Raw genomic sequence first — 21,578 nt, forward strand, 5'->3', positions numbered from 1 at the left:
AGAATTGTTTGCAGGAGGAAAAAAATCTGGAAAAATTGAAATGTCCCATCAGGGGAATGAATATATATATATTACAATATATATAGTAGTATATCATACAATGAAATGAATGATTTAAAGCTACAGGCATCAATATGGACATATATACAAAACAAAGTTCATGCAGTATTATGACATTTATGTAAAATGAATCAATACATTGTATAGTGTTAGATACATGATTAAAAAAAAAAAAAAGGGATGATGCCCTGGCCGGTGTGGCTCAGTTACTTGAGTGTCGTCCCATGCACCAAGAGGTCACCGGTTCCATTCCAAGTCAGAGCACATGCCTGGATTGCGGGCTTGATCCCCAGTAGGGGCATGCAGGAGGTAGTCGATTGATGTTTCTCTCTCTCTCCCTTTACATGTGCTTTTATGGTGAGAACATATTTAATGTAGAAAATCTATGGTTATTTTCTGAGGAAATGCAGGATAGTAAGATTGCATTGTATAATTTTTAAGACATAATCATTAACAAGATTTTACTAATTAACTGCTAAGAAACTACTTTGCCGTACTGGTGGATGGAAATTTACAGAGAGCTTTATTGTTGAGCTTTATTTTATTTTAAAGCAAAGGTTATGTCCTTTGGAAAGTTATTAATAGACTTGCTTAATAACACTGAGCTGCTTCAGTGTATGAACTGTAGTCTTATTTGAATTGCTTACACTGAAAGGGAACTTACTGCTGAATTTGTGTAGTGACACCTTTAGATATTTAGTTCATTTTATGGGGTAGTAGTTCTCTTCATATTTGGACATAGTACTTTATTAAATTCTTCTTGGTTGCTTTTGTTTTCAGTATTTTGATCTTTTTCCAACTTTTCTTCTTTAAGGATTTTGAAATCTCTTAAAGCCTTGTTTTATTAGCTTGGGATTCGAGATAAAGTATACAGTTCTTATAATACTTTCATCCTAATCTAAACCAAAGTATTTTATCATGACTGTTCATATGGAATTTTATAGAATTTAAATTGATTTTCCAACTACCAAATTAGATTATTTCAAAATATCAACTGTGTTTGCTATTCATCTGTTTTTTAAATAGACATGGTCTGGAATTTGTCTAGAGAACTCATTAGAGTTCTAATATTACAGTGAGTTGCCTTTTCTAGTCTAATTTTTTGGCCCTATAGAAAGAGAAATTAAGGCTGGGCATTTTCTTTGGGCATACAGCAGGAAACATGTAGAAAACCCTTTTATTGTGGCCTTTAGTGGTTTTTGCCTCTGCTCAGATATCTGCCACTTTAATATTGAAAGAACCACCAGACCAGAGGTAATATATATAGTTGGTCTCTTTAGTGGCAAGCTGTTAATAAAATTTTGCAATTGGTTATGTTTAATGTTAGGGAATATCAAAAGAAATAATATTGTTTATGTCATGGTTTCCAATTTTGACTGTTACCCATGTGAGAAATACATTTTATTTCACTATCCAAAACATTGTATATATTACATGTATATAAAGCCTAAAACAAATGATTCATGAAACAACTTGCCTTTTGATATCAGAGTATGCACTCCATATTTCCTACCCTGGTCTATTATATTTCATTTTTTATAATGCTATTTGTGACTCACTAAACTGATTTATCAATAGGTGGTTACTTGAATTTTGCAAAGCATTTTAAAATTATGTTTATAGATTAAAATCTATTTCTAATAGAAATGTCTCACATGACTTTCAAAACTATTTTAATGATCTGGCAACATTCTTTTTTTTGTAATTTTTACTTGTTTTCATACATAGATAATGTAACCTAAAATGGGAGAAATGGTAGATTCAAATGTAAACCCAGATATTTTTTAAGAGTGTTCAGCCCTGCTTTAAACTTGACAGTAGTTGAATCTAGCCAGCATGACACAGTAAATGTGATTATGCTGTACGTCTTTAACAGAGGTAAATCAGGCTTTGGGCATAGTTTGATTCTTAGTTCAACATTAAAATTAATACAAAACCCATAGCGATCGTAAGTAATTCTCAAATTAAATTGACATCATGAGATACATAAAAATGCTTTAAAATAGGTCTTTGTTCTTTAGAATAACAAATCTAGATTTTGGTTTTAAATTAGCAGCTGCCTTTAAAAATTTGTTTTCTAAAAGTGTTTTGTTTTCATTATTGAAGAAGAGGGTATTTGTGTTTCGTGTTGTTTCCATTGGTTCTATTTGAAGAAATGCTTCTTTTTAGTTTACCAAGTGTTTTCATCAAGTGAGTTTACCAAGTATTTTTTTTCTTTCTTTTTTTAAATTTATCTTTATTGTTGAAAGTATTACAGGTGTCCCATTTCCCCCCTGCCATTGACCCCTTCCACCTCACTCCCACCTTCACCCCATTACTGTTTGTGTCCAGGGGTTATGCATATATGTTTGGTTAATCTCTTCACTCTGATATACGACCATCTGTTGCATACTTCAATTCTCTGGTTCTACTTTGTTTGTCAGATTATTTTGTTTGTTAGCTTCTTCTTCAGGAAGACCCTTCAACATTTCATGTAATACTGGTTTGGTGGTGATGAACTCCTTTAGCTTTTTCTTATCTGTGAAGCTCTTTATCTAACCTTCAGTTCTAAATGATAGCTTTGCTGAGTAGAGTAATCTTAGTTGTAGGTTCTTGTTTTTCATCACTTTGAATATTTCTTGCCACTCCCTTCTGCCTGCAATGTTTCTGTTGAGAAACCAGCTGACAGTCGTATGAGTGCTCCCTTGTAGTTAACTAACTGCTTTTCTCTTGCTGCTTTTAAGGTTCTCTCTTTGTCTTTAACCTTTGGCATTTTAATTGTATGTGTCTTGGTGTGGGCCTCTTTGGGTTCTTCTTGTTTGGGACTCTCTCTGCTTCCTGGATTTGTAAGTCTATTTCTTTCCCCAGGTAGGGGAAGTTTTCTGTAATTTTTTCAAATAGGTTTTCAATTTCTTGCTCTCTTTTTACTCTTTCTGGTATCCCCCATAATGCAAATGTTGGGCCTCTTGAAGTTGTCCCAGAGGCTCCTTACACTGTTTTCATATTTCTGGATTCTTTTTTCTTTTTGTTCTTCTGATTGGGTGTTTTTGCTTTCTCATATTCCAAATTGCTGATTTGATTCTCAGTGTCCTCTACTGTTGATGCCCGGTAAATTATTCTTCATTTTAGTTCATGCTGCCTTCATTTCTGATTGTTACTTTATTATGTCATTGATGATCTCACTAGTTTCCTTAATGGTCTTACTAAGATCCTTGAGCATCCTTATAACCATTATTTTGAACTCTTTATCTAGTAGCTTGCTTGGCTCCATTTCATTTTTTTTTCTGGAGATTTCTTCTGTTGTTTTCTTTGTGACATGTTTTTTTGCCTCCGCATTTTGGCTTCTTCCTGGTGTTTGTTTCTATGTATTAGGTAGAGTTGCTATGTCTCCTAGAATTGGTAGAGTGGCTTTGTGTAGTAGGTGTCCTGTAGGGCCCAGTGGCTCAGCTTCCCCAGTCACCAGAGCTGGGCCTTCTAGGTGCTCCCCTGTGTGGTCTGTCCTGTTGTATTTAAGCCTTGGTTGCTGTTGGCATCACTGGGAGGAATTGACCCCCAGGCCAGTCGGCTGTGAGGACCAGCTGCAGCTACAGCCAAAGAGCTGCTGTGCTGGAGACACCCCTATGGAGCAGGATTTACTTCAGTGGAGCTTTGGTGTTCACCAAATCCATCCCTTAAGTGTGTCACTCATGGATGTGGTAGGGTTGTAATCCAGCGTGGTTGAGTCTGACCACCAGGTGTACTGTCTCTGGGGCCTCCCAGAGGTGCAAAGTCAGCCTGTGCCAATGCCTTGCCCAGGGCCACCCAGCATGAGCTACACAGCAGTCTGTAGATGGCTGCTACTTGTGCTGGGCTCGGAGGTGTCCAGGAGAGGCCAAGCCATGAACCAATGCAGGCTGCTGCTAGTACCAGGCTTGGGGCCACTTATCGAGATATATGGGGCATGCTGCTGCTTGTTTGAGAGATATTAGGAAAGTCCCAATCATGAAACTAGAGAGGCCACTTGCATAGAAAAACCACTGGAAATGGCTTGGATGAGCTTGCAGGTAAGGAGGGGCAGGGTCTCCAGAATCACCAGGTGGGGCCAAAGGTGTGAGTCAGGTTGCCAGAGATTAAAATATGGCACCTGACTGCCAGCACTGTGTGTGTGTGGGGGGGGGGGGGGGGCGGGGAGGGCTCATCAAGGGAGCAATGGTCTCTGCCAGCTCTTCTGTCTGGGAGAAAGCTGCCTGTCCAGCTCTCACCCTGATTCCAGGCAAGTTAGTTCCTCCCCGAATGTCCCAGGTTTCCTTTCAAGCTCCTCCCCAGTGCTGGAGCTCAGAGGGAGTGCTTCTGAGTAAGTCTGTGCAGCGGCCCTTTAAAAGGAGCTGCCTGGGGCTCCCGCAGCCTCTGTGTCCCTCGGCCACAATCCTCACTGTTTTTCACAGCCCGAAGCTGTGGGGACTTCTCTGTGGCCTGATGTGCGGCTGGGACCTCTTGCTCCTCGGGGAAACCTGTACTGTCGAGATGTCCCTCCCAGGTTTAAACTGTGGCACCTGTGTGTGGGACTAAGGCCTGTCTCAACGATTCAGCCTGGATTCCCACGTCTCTGCCCCTTCCACCGGTCTGGACGTGCTTCTTCAGTTCCCTAGTTGTAGGACTTCTGTTCAGCTAGATTTCAGGAGGTTCTGAATGATGGCTGTTCGATATTTTAGTTGTAATTTTGAAATGGTTGTGGGATGCAGCGGGTACTGCTGTTACTTAAGTCGCCATCTTGTTGTCCCCAAGTATTTTTAAATCTTTAATATAAAGAATGTTAATGGAAACCTTTTGAAGTTTGTGTGAATATGGGTACCATATTTATTTCACAACCATTAAGATGAGGTAGGAAAGATGGACTTCTAAGGAAGATATACAGATGGCAAATAGCATATGAAAAGAAATGCAGAATTAAAGCTCCAATGATATACCACTATAAACCTACTAGAATGGCCAAAAGTTAGAACACTGACATCATTGTGGAGCAGCAGGGGCTCTAATTCATTGCTGATGGGAATGCACAATGGTACAGCCACTTTTGGAGACAGTTTGGTGGTTTCTTACAAAACTATAAACAAATATTCTTAACAAGTGATCCAGCTATCACACTCCTTGATGTTTAACCAAAGGAGTTGAAAACTTATGTCTATACAAGGTTATGTAGAGTATTTTGTAATTGCCAAAACTTGGAAGCAAACAAGATATCCTTTTTTAGCTGAATGAATAAAGAAACTGTGATACATCCAGACAATGGAATATTATTCAGGGGTAAAATGAATTGAGATGTCAAGCTATGAAAAGCCGTGGAGGAACCTTAAATGAATATTACTAAGTGAAGGAAGCCATCGTGAAAAGGCTTAATACTGCATGATTCCACCTGCATGACATCATGGTAAAGGCAAAACTATGCACACAGTAAAAAGATGAGTGGTTTCTAGGAGTTTCAGGGGAGGGAGGAATGAATAGGGGGAGCATAGAAGATTTTTAGGGCAGTGAAAATACTCTGCATGATACTGTAATGGTGGATGCATGTCATTATACATTCATCTAAACCCATAGAATGTACAATGCCAAAAGTGAACCCTAGGGTTAGCTGTAGACTCTTGGTAATTATGATATGTCATTGTAGGTTCATCATTTGTAACAAATGTACCACTCCGGTGGGTGGAAATGATAATGAAGGAGGCATGCATGTGTGGAGGCAGAGGGTGTATGGGGAATCTCTTTATCTTTCACTTTTGCTCTGAACCTAAAACTGCTCTTAAAAATATAGTCTTAGTCTTTGCTAGTGTGGTTCAGTTGGTTGGGCTTCATCCTGTGCACCAAAGGGTTATGGTTCGATTCCAGGTCATGGCACATGCCCAGGTTGCGGGCTTGATCCCCAGAAGGGAGCCTACAGGAAGCACCCAGTTGATGTTTCACTCTCACATTGATGTTTCTCCCTCTCTCTCCCTTCCTCTCTTTCTCTCAAAATCAATTTAAAAAAAACACACCTATGAGCTCTGTGGGGACAGTGAGCATGTCTGTTGTTGTACAGCATTATATTCCTAGGGAATAGCACAGTACCCAACACCTAGGAGGTGCTCAATAAATATTTTTAGTAAATGAATAAATAAACAGTCCTAAAAACAAAACAAAACACTTCAATGTATTGGAAGTATCCTCAGCTTATCCAAACATCAGGGCATGGGGAAAGGAGAAATTTCATTAGCACATTTGCAAGACAAGCCAAGGTCAGAAAAGAATTTGGGCAAAACTCACCCAAACAATTTGTCCTTGGGTTAAAAAGAGCTGATGCAGCCCTGGCCTAGTGTGGCTCAGTTGGTTGGAGCATCATCCCATACACTGAAAGGTTGTGGATTTGATTCCTAGTAAGGGCACATTACCTAGGTTGTGGGTTCGATCCCTGATTGGGGCACATACTGGAGGCAACCGATCTTTGTTTCTCTCTCTCTCTCTCTCTCTCTCTCTCTCTCTCTCTCTCTCTCATCAATAAGCATATCCTTGGGTGAGAATTTTTAAAATTAATAATAAGAAATTAAAGGAGGTGGTAGGTGACTTCTTGGTGATGATAGCTCTTTTATATGGGCGCCCCGTTTCCTGTATCCTATGCATTCTTAATTTGCTATCACTTTTTGGTAGAGCATATATTCTAGTACAGCCTTTCTCAAATGGGGTCCTGTGAGGGAAGTAAGGCCTATAGGAAATAATTTAAGTGAATATTTTCTCAATTCACCCAAGAATATGATGTGTGGTTTGAGCCATTAAAGATATGTGGGAGAAAAAAGTTAATCCATTTTGAAGAGTGGATATTTACTGCATTAGGCCTAATTCTATTGTAACTCCTCCACCCCAGGTAAGAAGAGCTACTTTAGTAAATTCTTTAAAAACATGCATGGAAAGTAAATTTTTGAGATCTTGCATGGTCAAAGATATCTTTATTTTACTATAATATGTAATTGGTAGTTTGGCTGGGTATGGAATCCTAATTTAGAAGTCATTTTACTTCCAGTTTTGAAGGCATTGCTTATATTTTTGTCCTAATTTCACTATTATTGTTGATGTCAGTAACTTAATCTGATTCCTGATCTAGAGGAACTTGGTGCTCTGAATTAAAGGCAAAATGATTCTTTGGTATAAATACAGTTAGTTTTTACTGCTGTTGCTTTATTTGGCTTTCTGCTAGACAGTGACTACTTGTTTATCTTATACTTTCCAGTGTCAAATTTATAGATGATGTCTCCCCTCTTGAATACATACTTGTGGGTTACATACCCATACTTATTTATGATTTAAAAAAATTACTTCTTTTCTGTAATTTTACTTGAGAGTTTTAGGATGGAACACATTAGGTCATTGTCTTCATCCTGCTATTTTAACCTGGAACATTTCTAAATTTTACATATTATCCAATTTGATCCTTATAACAATCTCATAATATAGGTAATATTATTAGCATTTTACAGATGAGGAAACATAGACCTAGAGAAGTTAATTGCTCAAATATATCCAGCTAGTATAGAACTAGGATTTGAACCCAGAGTGTTTAATTTCAAATCCTGATTAACCGTTACAGTATAATGCCTTTTGTGGTATTATGTCCTTTACGCCTTGAGAGATAAGCACCATTGCATGAATTAATTATAATTATTTCTCTGTTGTCTATAATTAATGATAATTTATATTTCATGAAATGGAGATAAGAAAAAAAACCAAACCTGTTGTAGTTGTGGGTATTAGCTATAAACTTATTTTTATTACTAATTGATTTTGAAATGCCTTTGCCTAAGGAAGAATATGTTTTATACAGGAAGTTGAGTTTGTTTTTAAATATCCTTTCTAGTAAAGAGAAAGTCTTAGGTTATATGGAATGTTGTTGTATATGAGTGGAGTACCAGCCTTGAAGTGTATGCATAATGAAGAAGGAAACAGATCTTATTATAAGGTACTTTATTATAAGGTATCTTATTTTAAGGTACCTTAAAAATGAACCACTAAGTCAGTTGTAACTGAATTAGTTGTCCAGCTAAGTGGGTGCATTTCCAGGTTGAAAGTAAGAACTGTGATCAGAAAAATCAATCTAGGATATATAAAGAAAATAACTGACTAGAGTTTTTTAACTTCAATTAAGGTAGAGTAAGGTAAATGAATTTTAATATAACTAGGAAAGAATTTTTTGGAATTTTAAGATTAGCTATAGAGAGATGACATCATGTAACATTTTGGCTATAGGTACTTTCCTGTTGGATTTATTACTGTGGGATCATAATTGTCACTTAGTTTTAACCTAGAGATTTCTTTCTTTACTGTGATAATAAAGGTGCATTTTTTAATGGGAGTGTTTTAAGTGGAAAATATTCATTGGTAGAGTATATATTTTGAAAAGTTTCAGTGTAATGAAGAACTGTATCAGCTCATTCCTGTTTCAAGGGAACACGTATTGGAGCAACAGCATCATTATGGTGTCTTTTTAATCATCTCTGTTGATTGAATTAACACTGTCTAAATGACTCATATATCCCTGCTAGAGGTAAAACTTAAATGTTTACCCTCTCTTTTAGCTGTTGGACTCCATTAAAATTGTACTTGAAAGAATAGCTTTCCTTATGAATTCTTAATCATGGCTGAGGCAAGCAGTAGATTAGATATAAATCTAGAGGCTTCAGGAAGGATAAATAGTGTTATGTTTATATCCATTTTGAAGAAGGAAAAAACTGCAAAGGAAAGAAATCAGAAAAGGTGGGTAGTGTGGCGGTTACTACAAAAACATAATGGATATGGAGAAAGGGGTTGCATTTTTGAGAAAGGAAGGGGAACTGATTTTATTACTTCATCCTGAATCTCGTATTGATCTTGCTGTGTTTTCCTAAAGCAGCAGTTCAGTGCAGGGCATTACTGCAAGGTAAAACATTAGTGGAATAGCCTTTCTTGTTTATCAGGCCATTGAAAAAACCCAGCAGCATGTCTTAATGCCTTTTCTGTCAGTCTCTTTCTCTGTTTATTGCTGATTTGACAGCCTCTGGTCCTCCTTTGCTGTTAAATGTGTGTGTCCTTTGTTTGTGCTGGTGGGTTTTGGTACATTTGGATGTGAGAGAAAAGCCTGTCATTGCCATACTGATATAATTAGCCTTCTGGGTGAGTATATACATTAAATAGACCTTCTAAACCATGAAAGAAGAAAGCTCACAACAACGTAGATTTTCTTCCTGTACTGTCGTTTCGCCTGTTTTATTTCCTCCACGAATTGATGGCCGAAAGCTTGTCCGGAATGCTTCATTTGGAGGATACAATGAACTTTCTCCTTCATTGCCAGGTTTGTTTTTTTAGTCTTACATTCTTTTCTGAATTTCTTGCACAGGTTTCATTAAAATAAAGTAGACATTTTAATATCTTAAAACTGCTTTGGTTTAAACAAAACAATTCTGTGTGAAAGGTTAGGTTGTAGCAACTGCTGCTGAAGTGCTTGGCTTTTCCATATTTTCTCTTACACTCTCTTAAGCTCAAACTTGAGAACTAATGATTCAGTGAAATATGAATCTTCAGTGCTTATAGCATGAATTTTTGTTTTAATTATAGGAATAAATAGTATGGTGCTTTGATAAAATTAAAGCCTTTCTGGACTTGAGATGAATGTAAAGTTCTATAAATTAACAAATTACAAATTTAAAAAAACAAAGGTTTTTGTAAATGAGACCCAAATATTTAATATTGATATTTGGCTATTTTCAGCAGAACAGTAATTATACTAAAATTGATGTTTAGTTTGTTTTAATAGCTCAGGTTCTGACTAAAGTGAAGTTTTTGCCTAAGTTTAATTTTTGAAATACCTTATTTGTTGTTAGATGTGATTGTGTATAATTTGTTTTTACTAAGAAAATGTTATGTTATTGTTAGGGTAATAGTTAATGAAATTAGGTGTTTGACAGCTGTGACTTAGATATTAAATAATTGGTCAATGAGAGGTAAATATAAACTGATCATATCTGGATATATATTTTGAAATATAAATAATATTTTTCTTTTCAAAATTTTAAACTGCTACAAAATTATATCTATACTTGTAAGTTACATTTTTCTTTTAAAATAAAAATATTTTTTTAATATTCATGAAAAAATACTTGCTGAAACTGGTGCTTGCTTTAACTATATCTTTTTCTCACCCTTATATTTGTTAAACTTGAATTGTATTTTCACACTAACCTTTATTCTTGCCTTGTTGCAAATATTCATGTTGATAGGTAGTATATTCATTCCATTATGATAGTGAAGCACCTTTTAGAAGGTGTTACCTGGACAATTAAATAAATTACTTTAAATTCACTGATTTCATTTCCTTTTCTAATAGTGTTTCTGAAACCATAGCCCTTAATTGTTTCCTAAGTAGTGAAAGCTTTAAATAGCATTCATAATCTGTATTTAGTCTTCTTAGTATAGGTTACTATCATGCTTCTCTCTTACATTCTCAGAGTGGTATAAATTTTAGTATTTGTCTTTGTTTGAAGTGGCTTTGAAAATACAATATGCTGAATTTTTAAAATGTTAAATTCTCTGCTTGCTTTTACAATGTGACTTCCATTTCTGTATTTGTCTCTGTCTCCTTGTGCCTTTTTTTTTTTTAAAGCCAGCAAGCTTGCTGGAACACGTTGACCTTTTTGCCTCAAGTCTATTCAATACTAAGGAATCATGTGACCCTCAAAAAATAGAATATTTCACTTTTTAAAATTTGGTATTTACTTAGTTAGGTAATAAAAGGCAGAATTGTCAGTTTTTCTTGTCAAAGGATATATTGAACATCATTCTGAATCACTTTGTTTGAATGGAAAAGTGAATGATTGACTTTGTTTTCTAATTCTTGAAATAGAGAAAATTGTACTTATTAGGGATGCTTCCATATTCCACTTAATACAGCCAACAGTTGTATTATAACCAGACATGATAAAAAGCTCTTTAAAATGTGTTTTATCAGCTGAGAAGTAGAATGGAATTCAGTACTTCAAAGAAGTGAGCAGCATTTTATGTATTTTAAAGTTAAAAGTAAAAAAGTTCTTGTTGGTCATTTTATTGTCGTGAAGAATTTTTTTAGATGCTTTTTTTTTTTTTAGTCTCTCTCTCCCTCCCTCCCTCTCTCTAAAATCAATAAACATATCTTCCAGTGAGGATAAAAAAGAAAAAAGAATGGTGCTACTGGGGTATTTTATGGGATGTTGACTATTCTCTTTTCTTGATTTGGGTGGTGGTTATGCAGATATTAACTATATACATTAAATTTTACATTTATGTTTTATGCATTTTTCTGAAGGTGTGCTATATTTAATATATTTAAAAACTATTACAAGTGAAAGTAGATTCCATTTTATTAATTTTTGGATCAATTTATCAAATTTTTGTATTTGAAAGGATGAGTAAGGATTAGAACCTTCTTTTCAGGAACTCACAGTCAACTATGGAACATTTACATGAAAACAGGTAATTGAAGTATATTGTGATAATATGTTTGAAGTGCTATGTGTCTCAGAGAAGGGGACAGCTAATATGCTTACACAGTCAAAGCAAGGCCTCCCAGAAGATGTGGTCTTGGGTCTTGAGAGGCACCCTGGCATCCTAGAAATAGCATGAATTTTAGTTAGACCTAAGCTTGAATCAGCTCTGATACTATCACTTACTAATATTAATCAAGTTACTTAATTTCTGTGAACCTCAGTTTTTTCAATTATATAAAATATTGTTAATTGGGGGTTTTGTGACACTGTTTTAAGGATTAGCAAGTAAATAAAGCATCTAGCATAGTATGTTATAATCACAAGTACTCCTGCAAATGAATATTGGTTGCTTTATTGTTATTTATTTTCATTAATATTATGTTAACTATTATAATTATCATCATTCTTGATGAATGAATCAGAATTATCGAGGTACAGAATAGGTTAAAGGGATATAGACTCAGTGAGAAAGACGGCCAAAGCAGGAGAGTTCTAATAACCTGGAAGAATAGAGGGTATCTGAGTTTTTAGTTTTTATTGAGGCATAACTTACATATAGCTAAACGCACAACTTTTTAAATTTTTAGTTATGTATAGACAAATGTAACTACTTCCCAGTTCCCAGAACATTCTCTCATGCCCCTCCTAGTCAGTTCCTCCTTCAACAAAGGTAAACCACTGTTCCAACATCTAACACCATAGGTTAGGTTTGCCAGTTCCTGAATTTTATATAAATGGAAACATTCAGTATGTGCTTTTTTTTTTTGGTGGGGAGAGGTGGCTTCTTTCACTCAGTGTTATGTCTGTTGTTTTGTATAGTAATAATTGGTTCTGTTCCATGGCTGTGTAACATTCTGTTGTGTAAATATAATACATTGATTTATTCCATCATTAATAGCCATTTATGTTGACTCCAGATTTGGGCAATTATGAATAAAGTGACTGAACATTTTGTACCTGTCTTTTGGTGAACATACATGCTCATTTCTGTTGGGTAGATCTAGGATCAGAATTGCTGTATATTAGAATATGAATACATTCAGCTTTAATAGATGCTATCAATAGTATTACAAAGTGGTTATGTTATATCCCTTTATACTCCCACAGGTAGTGAACAGAGCCCCAGTTACTCGACATTTTTACCTGTACTTCAGTGGTGTTAGCTCTTTTAATTTTAGCCATTTTGATGGAGGTACAGGTTTCTGCCTCATTGTGGCAGTGGGGAGAGGATAGTAGGAAAGGAATTTACTATCTAAAACCACTAACAAGCAAACTTGGTGAAAAGTCATGATCTGTAACTATTCTGCCTTATTGATAATGGTGAGTAATGTGTTGTAGGCTTTAGGATTTTATCTGTATCACTTTTTTTTTTTTTTAATAAGCAGTTTTAAAGTAATTTTGAGTTTCCATACATGGCAGAATATAAAAAGCTTAAGTATTTTGGCAGAGCCCTTTGGCTTCTAATAAATATACTTTTGTGACTGATTTTTTAAAGATAAAGATTATTTTGCATGGTTTTTAGAAAACCAACTTTATCCAGTCTAAAGAGAGTCCCTAGTGTGACACTTTACTTTGCTTGCCTTGGAATTGCCCATGAAAACTTAATGTACAAAATGGCAATATTTTCTTTTGAAGCTTTTAAACATTTTTATATGTTCTTTGTATTTTATGCCAAAAATCTACTTATTTGCCCTTAGTTGAAACTCAAAAGTATTTGACCAGGCTTAGAAAGCATTTTTGCCTTATCCTTCTATAATTTTAAATAACTTGGAAGTCATCAGGGCCAGCTTTTAAAATAATGATGTGCAAGTTTGAGGTGTGATTTGCTTATTGATCTTGACATATAATATGCAACCTAGGTTTATGACTGTCCTTTTCCAACATATGAAACTTTCTATAAGACATATTTGCATGTTTAAAAAAGTTTATTCATTCTTATAACTTCTACTTTTGTTTTAATTTCTGTTCTGTTTTTATAATAATATGTGAATGTAGACACAGTGAAGTGATGTTTTTCTTAATCTAAGGGATTTGTCTAGATTCGGCTGAATACAAAACTTCACTAGAGAAATTGAAGTAAAAACCTGTTTTTGTGAAAATAAAAGAAGACATCATTTTTAAATTTACAATACATACTTTTAGGTAACCTGTCTGCTCTCACACATATATTTAGATGACCTTTGAAGTACTCTATATTAGTTTATTAGTATTGAGAATTACTTATTTACAAATATTTATCACTCTGAATAAATATTTTAGAATTTTTTAATTTAATTATATAACTGGTTTGCCTTACACCAAAGATTCAAATTCTGGTAAATTTTCATTTAAAATTCCATGTTGCATTTATGAAACAGGTCCGTCGTGTGTGTGTGTCCCCCATCCCCAGGATTGGGGTTGAGTAATCATTCTCTTTATCAGGGGTGGGGTGCTGGGAGGATGGAGGGGGTAGGTTCCTTCTTTATATTACAGGAAAAATGCAATAAAATTTCTGAATTAGGAAAATGGAGTGGATTTATTTTTAGGTGATATAAACCAAACACAGGATAAATGGAATTGTTGAAATGCTAGAAATGATTTTTTAAGTGCTGGGCTATGAATAATTATATACATATTTTTAATATAGGCTTTTATTGTACTCAGAACAAATAATTTTAGAGTTAATATTACTTGCCCTTAAAAGTAGAAAGAACTTCATTAAAATGAGTACTGCTCCTTCATGCCTGCCACATAAATCTTAGTATTAACAGATCTCTAATTATACCCTTATAACATTAATTTTTAACTGCTTTTGGCATAGTGTTATATTAATGTGCCACATGATTGCAGCGATGCACACGTGTTTATCCCAGTGCATGCATGCATTTCAGATTTATCCTTTTAGAATTTATATAGCAGTGGTCAGTGACAGTGACAGTAAGGGCTAGTACAATTGAATGTGTACTCTGGCGCAGAGCACTGTGCTAAGTGCTTGCTGTGCATTCTCATTTAATTCTCACAATAAGCACATTGTTAGATTTGTTTAAGCCTCAATCCAGACTTATTGCCTTGGTCATCTTTTATCACCAGTTCTGGAATTGTTTTCCAGTTTGGCAAGAGGTATGAAAAGTATGTTAGATTGGTTTTATTGGGATTCTTTGTTAGGAAACAGCTCACTAGAAGAATAAAAGCTGCATGAAGCCTGAATTCATGCAAAGTGCTCTAGGAACAGAGAAAAGAGGTATTTTGCTTGATGTTGGTGGGTTCAAGGAAAGACTTCATTGCCTCTGAAATCCTTAATTTATTCTAAAGAATTATTATACTAAAAATCCTTAAACTTATAATAGTTTAAAACTGTATGTTCAGTCTAAGCTTCTTGTACTGATGTACATCAAATATATATTTGAAATTGAATGACTTACCTGCATTTGCTTTTTAATGCCTCTATATGCTTTTAAATGCCTGTATATGCTCAAAAGTAGCAATACTGATGTAATTACAATGTTTTTAAAGGTTTTGAAAGAGGAAGGGAAGACATTCTTCAAAATAAAGATGATTCTTCACTTTCTATGTCAAAGAGCAAGGTAAGCATATTGTTGTCCCCAAATACATGATTACAACATTTTTCTAATATTTAAGATGAGGGAACTATCAAATCTTATGAGATGTTCTTAGGTTGATATATCTAAACTATGCAGTATGTATGAAAAAACGGAAGTCTCACTGGGGTTGATATAGTGTTCTTGTTTACTAACAAATATAGCCTATTGATAACCACTATCCTCTCTGGAATTATAATTTCTGGTATGGTTGCTACAACAGTACTTCTCAAACTGAAGTCTGAGAGTTACATTTGGAGAAATTCTCAGGATAAGCCATGCTTGAGAAACACATTGAGAAACACTATATGATGCCTTGGTTTTCCTATGGGTTTATAATTCACTAGGTTTCCATAACATGTCAAGGGATTTGACTTCTGACTGTTACTTCTGGTCAATTTTAATAGCAGGAGAAACTTTTTATGTTTGTGGAATCAAACTTCAAAGATGTGAAGTAAGAAAACCTATTTCTTAAACTAGTAAATTCTCTGCTATTCTCAGTGATAGGCTTTGCTTTAAAAAGTCTATATTTTTTATTCCTCTTCTTGGGAGCAGTTGAGAAGATTCCATGATATGTTTTAATGTATAATCTTACACAAATTTTATTTGCACTTAGCTTTTCAGGAATTCATTACATAAAGGTCCATCTATCATGTATAAAAGTACTTAGGATGGAAGTTTAATAGTAGTTTATATGTAGATAACATGTACATGAGAAATGCCTTGATCATTTTTATACAAAATGTGTGATTAAAGAAAATTAAAGAGGAAATAATTATTTTGGGTCTGCCATGGCTAGAAATACAATGCAATTTGTAGAATTTTAAAAGTTTGTTTTTAAGCAGTTAATACCAGAATTGGTGAATGTGTGGTATAATGGTATTCCTTCCTACTCAGAAGCCTAAACACTTAAACCCCAGACCTACATATCGCAGCCACTATATGTAGTCTATAAATGGTTGAGATTGTTGGGGGGAGTTTATGGGGATGGGGCAGGGAGCCTAAAAATAAAAGTTTACATACCTTAATGAAACATTATGCTTTGGAACTGTTCTTTGAGTATAATAGCACCTAGTCATACATGAACGTTTAAATTTAAAATAATTAGAATTAAATTAGAAAGTCAGTTTCTCAGTTACATTAGCCACATCCCAAGTGCTCGATAGCCACATATGACTAGTGGCTACCATATTTGGACAGCTCAGATATAGAATATTTCTGTCATTCAGAAAGCTCTACTGGATAACATTGCTTTGGAGACAAAAAAGTGAGTTTGAATCTTGACTCTCATCATTAAGATAGTGGTCAGTAAGGTTTTAAAAGAGGAAAGCTTTGTAAAATATTTCCAACAAATAGAGTTTATGATTTTTGGTATTTAAAAGGTAACCTGTTCGTTCTGAAAACTTAGTAATGTATTTAAAAAGACTATAGAAATCTTGGTTACTGGATCTTTTTTTCAGAACTAGCTATATAATATGGCAAGGATTTCTTGAAGTATATGTGTTATAATTTATCAAGCTCATATGACACCCTTCTGGCCTGTACTGGAATCTTTTAGGAATTACCAATCCAGATCTTGTCATGTCTAGGAAACAGATTTCCTGTTGTTCATGAAGATAAGTCATAAATTTGAGCCTGACTGAGATTATATATGAACAGTTTTAAAGGTGAGAAATCAATATAGTGAGATCGATAAAAGCAGGAGACTGGGAATTAGCTAGAGTACAAATCCCAGCTTATCTACTGACTAACTGTGTGTGACTTTAGGAAGTTAGTTAATCTCTTGGTCTTAATTTCCTTATTAGCAAAAGGGGGTTACTACTAGTGTCTCATGGGGTTGCTGTAAGGATTAAATGAGGTAGTGCACATAAAGTGTTTTAGCATAGCACCTGGTAAAGAGTAAACAGCCATTAATTTTCATTAACTTTTAAGCTAATACTATTAGTATTTGTCACTTAATAGTATCTAAGAAGTATATTATATTATAAATTTTCCTATTAAGCTGTGGGAAATAGAAACTTCACATTGTAGATTAACTTATTGATTAGTTTTTACTTTTTTGGTTTTGTGGGTTTAATGTGGATTATTTTTTTGTTCATTTGTTTGTTTTTCTTCATTATACTTTATCCCCTTAACATGGATCAGTTTTTAATTCCAAATACTATACTGATGGAAAATCAGTTGAAAATCAACATCTTCCTAAATCACAGCAATAAATGGGAAGAATGTCACAAGCATAGCTTGAACATTATTATTTTTATGCCATATGTGTAGAATAAATGAAGGTTTTAATTATTTTTTTGTTCATTTCTATGTGATTTCAGTCTGAATCTAAACTTTATAATGGCTCGGAGAAGGACAGTACAGCTTCAAGCAAGCTCACAAAAAAAGAATCTCTCAAGGTTAGTTTCCACAGTCATTTCATGACTTATATTATGCTTTGCATGTGCTTTTGAAAGTAGGCTAATAAGATAAAGAAATAAATATGTCTTCCTGAAAGAAGAAAATAAATCCAGACAGGCACACATAAAAAAATGTCAATATTTGTATGATGTTCTGGAGTCAACGGAAGAGGCTACATAATGACTCTGCTAGAGCTCTTTCAGGCCTCATCTGGTCACTGCTGGGGCCCAGGACTAGATAATTCTGCAGAGCTGTGCCCAGTCAGGCACGTCACTGTGCTGTGGGACACCTGATGAGAAGCCCTAGTGCCCCTTGAAACTCAAACTGCTAGGTCCTGGGCTGAATTAGGCCCATGGGTAAATATACAAAAAGTCCTCATTTAACATTGTCAGTAGATTCTCGGAACTGTGATGAAATGATGTTTGATTTTACTATAGGCTAATTTTACTATAGGCTAATAGGTATAAACAAGAGTTAAGTTCCTGCAGTATCTCATCACTTGGAACTGTGGTGAAATTATGTATGATTTTACCATAGGCCAGTTTTACCATAGGCCAATTAATATAAACAAGAGTTAAGTTCCTGCAGTACCTCATCACTGTTATAACGAAACAACGTTGAGCAAAATGACATTATTTGAGGACCTGCTGTATTTTGTTTGACCTACACAGTGTTTTTAAAATTCAACAATTAGCCCTTGCCAGTTTGTCTCAGTGGTTAGAGCGTTAGCCCTCGGTATGAAGGGTCCCAGGTTCGATTCTGGTCAAGGGCATGTGGCCTCAGTTGCAGGCTCAATCCCTGGCCCCTGTCAGGGTTCATGCAGGAGGCAACTGATTGATTTGTCTCTCTCACATCAAGTTTTTCTCTCTCTCTCTCCTTCCCTCTCTCTCTCTCTCGCTCTCCCTTCCACTCTCTCTGAAAAGCAGTGGAAAAAATATCCTCGGGTGAAGATTAAAAAAAATTCAACAATTACAAGTTCAGATTTCCACTTCTCTTAAGGATTGTGCAATATGGTGTTTGCCTCCAGATGGCCACAGATCCTGGAGCCTAAGGAACACATGCTTTTTCAATTGACTGATCCCTGTGTAGTCTCTTACCTCTTTTTTCCCCTCCATATTTGATCTTGTATTCATTTGTATTTGCAATGTGATATTAAATCTACTCTTAATTCAGATATGCATGATAATAAAGACCAAAAGTCTAAGTTTTGGGGCTGTAGAATTATTTAAATTTTGGTATTTGTATGCAGTCTCTTTACCTTTAAGTGAAACTAGGAAGATTTTGTTATAGTTAAAAAAAATACATATCACTGATAGGTTACCACTGCTCTTCTCCCATACATGTAATAACAACAAAGCAATAATAAGACTACATTAATTCACTGCTACTTTCCCAGGTTATCTCAAAACTGACTTAATTATTTATATTTTACATAGTAGTGTTAGGAAAGAGCAAAATTTCCAGTTCATAATATGAAAAAACTGCTAACAGAGTAGTTTTCCATCAGTATGAGAATATATTAAGAAAAATTTCAGAAGCAACATAGCATGGTGGTCAAGAGCATGTCTTTTAGAGCCAGTTTGCCTCTGTTTGAATCCTGCCTCCATGACTTACTAGTTGTGTGATCTTGTGCAAGTTACTCTGTGCCTGTTTTCTCTTTTGTAGAATAAGGATTCTAATGGTCCTACTTTCCAAGGTTATTGTAAAGATTAAATGAGGTAATACATGTAAAGTACTTAGAACTGTGACTAGTACACAGAATGTACCCAGTAAATGTTGGCTCTTATTATTTATACTAGGAATTCTGTGTAAGAGTGAAAAAAATTAGGTGAATATGGAAATGCTTAAAAAAAGAATGAATGGGAGAACAGTTTTTTAATGTGTTTAAAACTTAAAAACAAATGCAAAAGCTATATATTTGTATAGGTTGTATACATAGAAAAGGCCTGAAAGGATAGTGTTTTCAAAATGGTTAACAGTGGTCAAGTCTATGGATTGGAATAGGATAGGGTATAATAAAGGTGGTTTTTTAGCTTTATTTGTGTTGTTTAAAATTTTTACCATGAGATTGTATTTATGTATTATTACATATATAATTTTAAAAGGGTAAAATTCTTTAAAAAGATACAGAGAACTGGACTAGGTTGATTAGAAAAACTTAGATTCTAACCTTCTCTAAAAATTTCTACAAGTTCTTAAGAAACAAAACCAAACAAAAAACAGAAAAAATAGCTCTTTTATCCTAAGATGCTAGAATTCTAAAAGGGGGTTAAAATTTTATACTCTACATTCTATAGACCTAAAAATTTAGAAAAGAAATTATCCATTTCTAATGAATTTTTAATTTTTTTATTATTTTTGTAAAATAGGTGCAAAAGAAAAATTACCGAGAAGAAAAGAAAAGAGCCACAAAGGAGTTACTTAGTTCAATCACAGATCCTTCTGTTATTGTCATGGCTGATTGGTTGAAGGTCAGTTTGTATTGAATCTTGAATTCTCATTGCTGGATGTTTACCTACTGGAATAAGAAAGCCCAGAGTTCACTAAAGCCTGCAAGACATAAATAACTACTAGGAGGATTGTTTTTCACTAACAAACTATTAATTGTATCCCAGAGGTCCTCTGTTCCAATCTTAATGGGGAGAAGGAACCTTAATGTTCTCTCTGTTGACAACAACATCAAATATGTATAACAGTTCTTTTAAAAAGGCCTTATGATTTGTGCAACATTATGTAGTCTAATCAATATGCTGTAAAGAAATACTTTGCTTTTTAAATTATCATTTAGTATTATTATAGACTTGGTATATGCATTATTGAGAAGATAAGATACAAAGCTAATATAAAAATTATTTGAAATGGATTAGTTTTCAGAGAAATGTACATATTGCTGTTTCATGCCTTATTATTCTGTTGGCCTCTGGTTATTCCCACTTATTTTTATTTCCTTTTATCATCTCAGTCACTCTATCCTCTTTCTCGTTCTTATCTGAAGGATATTTGGTAGTAACCTTTCAGACTAAGGCTAACTTTGAGAATGATCTTCTAAGACCCTGACTCCCAAGAAGTTTTAGTACCTGGCATCGACCTAAAAATTACCGCAGCCCTGAAAGCTTTTCACTTTCCCAAAGAGTTGGTACAATCTCCAACCTAAAATCTTTATGAGTTCTGTCACTGAAGTTCTCTTACTAACATAGGAGTCTCGTGATGGTTTCCCTGATAGTTCAGGTAATACTAGGGTCGTCTTCAATGTTGTGCTGAGAACACCTTCTAATTTTGGCTCTACTTAGAAGACTTTAAGCTCCAGATCTCACTTGGGTTTTTCAGGGCTAAACCTACTCCTGTCTTTCTTTGTTTTTTTTTAATGTTTTAATTTATCTTTATTATTGGAAGTATTACAATGTTCTCTTTTTTCCCCTCCCTCCTGCACCCCTCCCCCCAGGCCTTCACCACACTATTGTCTGTGTCCATGGGTTATGCATATATGCATATAAGTTCTTAGGTTAATCTCTTTCCACCCACCCTCCCACCCGCCCCTACCTTCCCTCTGAGGTTCTTCAGTCTGTTCCATGCTTCTATGTCTTTGGGTCTATTTTGTTCATTGGTTTATTTTGTTTATTAGATTCCACATATGAGTAAGATCATGTGATACTTGTCTTTCTCTGAATGGCATATTTTGCTTAGCATAATACTCTCCAGGTCTTGCCATGTTGCCTCAAAGGGTAAGGTATCTTTCTTTTTAACAGCTGCATAGTATTCTATGGTATAAATGTCTGAGAAGATGCTTGATATGGTTTTAATCTTCTTGAACTTGTAGAGCCTTGTTTTGTGTCCTAACATGTGGTCTATCTTTGAGAATATCCCATGTGCACTTGAGGAGAATGTATATTCTGCAGCTTTGGGGTGAAATGTTGTATAAATGCCAATTAAGTCCATCTGATCTAGTGTGTCATTTAGAGCCACTGTTTCCTTGTTGATTTTTTGTCTCAAAGGTCTATCCAGTAAAGTCAGTGGGGTGTTTAAAGTCCCCTATTATGACTGTATTGTTGTCAGTCTCTCCCTT

The 21,578-nt window shown here is 34.9% G+C and overlaps 1 protein-coding gene across 5 annotated transcripts in view; it reads left to right on the forward strand.

Moving 5' to 3' along the window:
* OSBPL8 (oxysterol binding protein like 8) overlaps nt 1-21,578 on the forward strand; it is a 160,073-nt gene that overhangs the window by 95,469 nt on the left and 43,026 nt on the right. For 4 of the 5 annotated variants that reach the window (XM_087814528.1, XM_016199405.2, XM_016199406.2 and 1 more), the window contains 3 exons: nt 15,027-15,097; nt 17,437-17,514; nt 19,885-19,986. In XM_087814528.1, coding sequence (XP_087670654.1) covers nt 15,027-15,097; nt 17,437-17,514; nt 19,885-19,986 — 251 coding nt within the window. Of the gene's footprint in view, nt 1-9,201; nt 9,368-15,026; nt 15,098-17,436; nt 17,515-19,884; nt 19,987-21,578 lie in introns of those variants that run through there. The other variant, XM_016199408.2, reaches the window with a different exon arrangement.

The sequence above is a fragment of the Miniopterus natalensis genome, chromosome 2 (genome assembly GCF_054644295.1).
Source record: "Miniopterus natalensis isolate mMinNat1 chromosome 2, mMinNat1.hap1, whole genome shotgun sequence".
Classification (NCBI taxonomy): Eukaryota; Metazoa; Chordata; class Mammalia; order Chiroptera; family Miniopteridae; genus Miniopterus; species Miniopterus natalensis.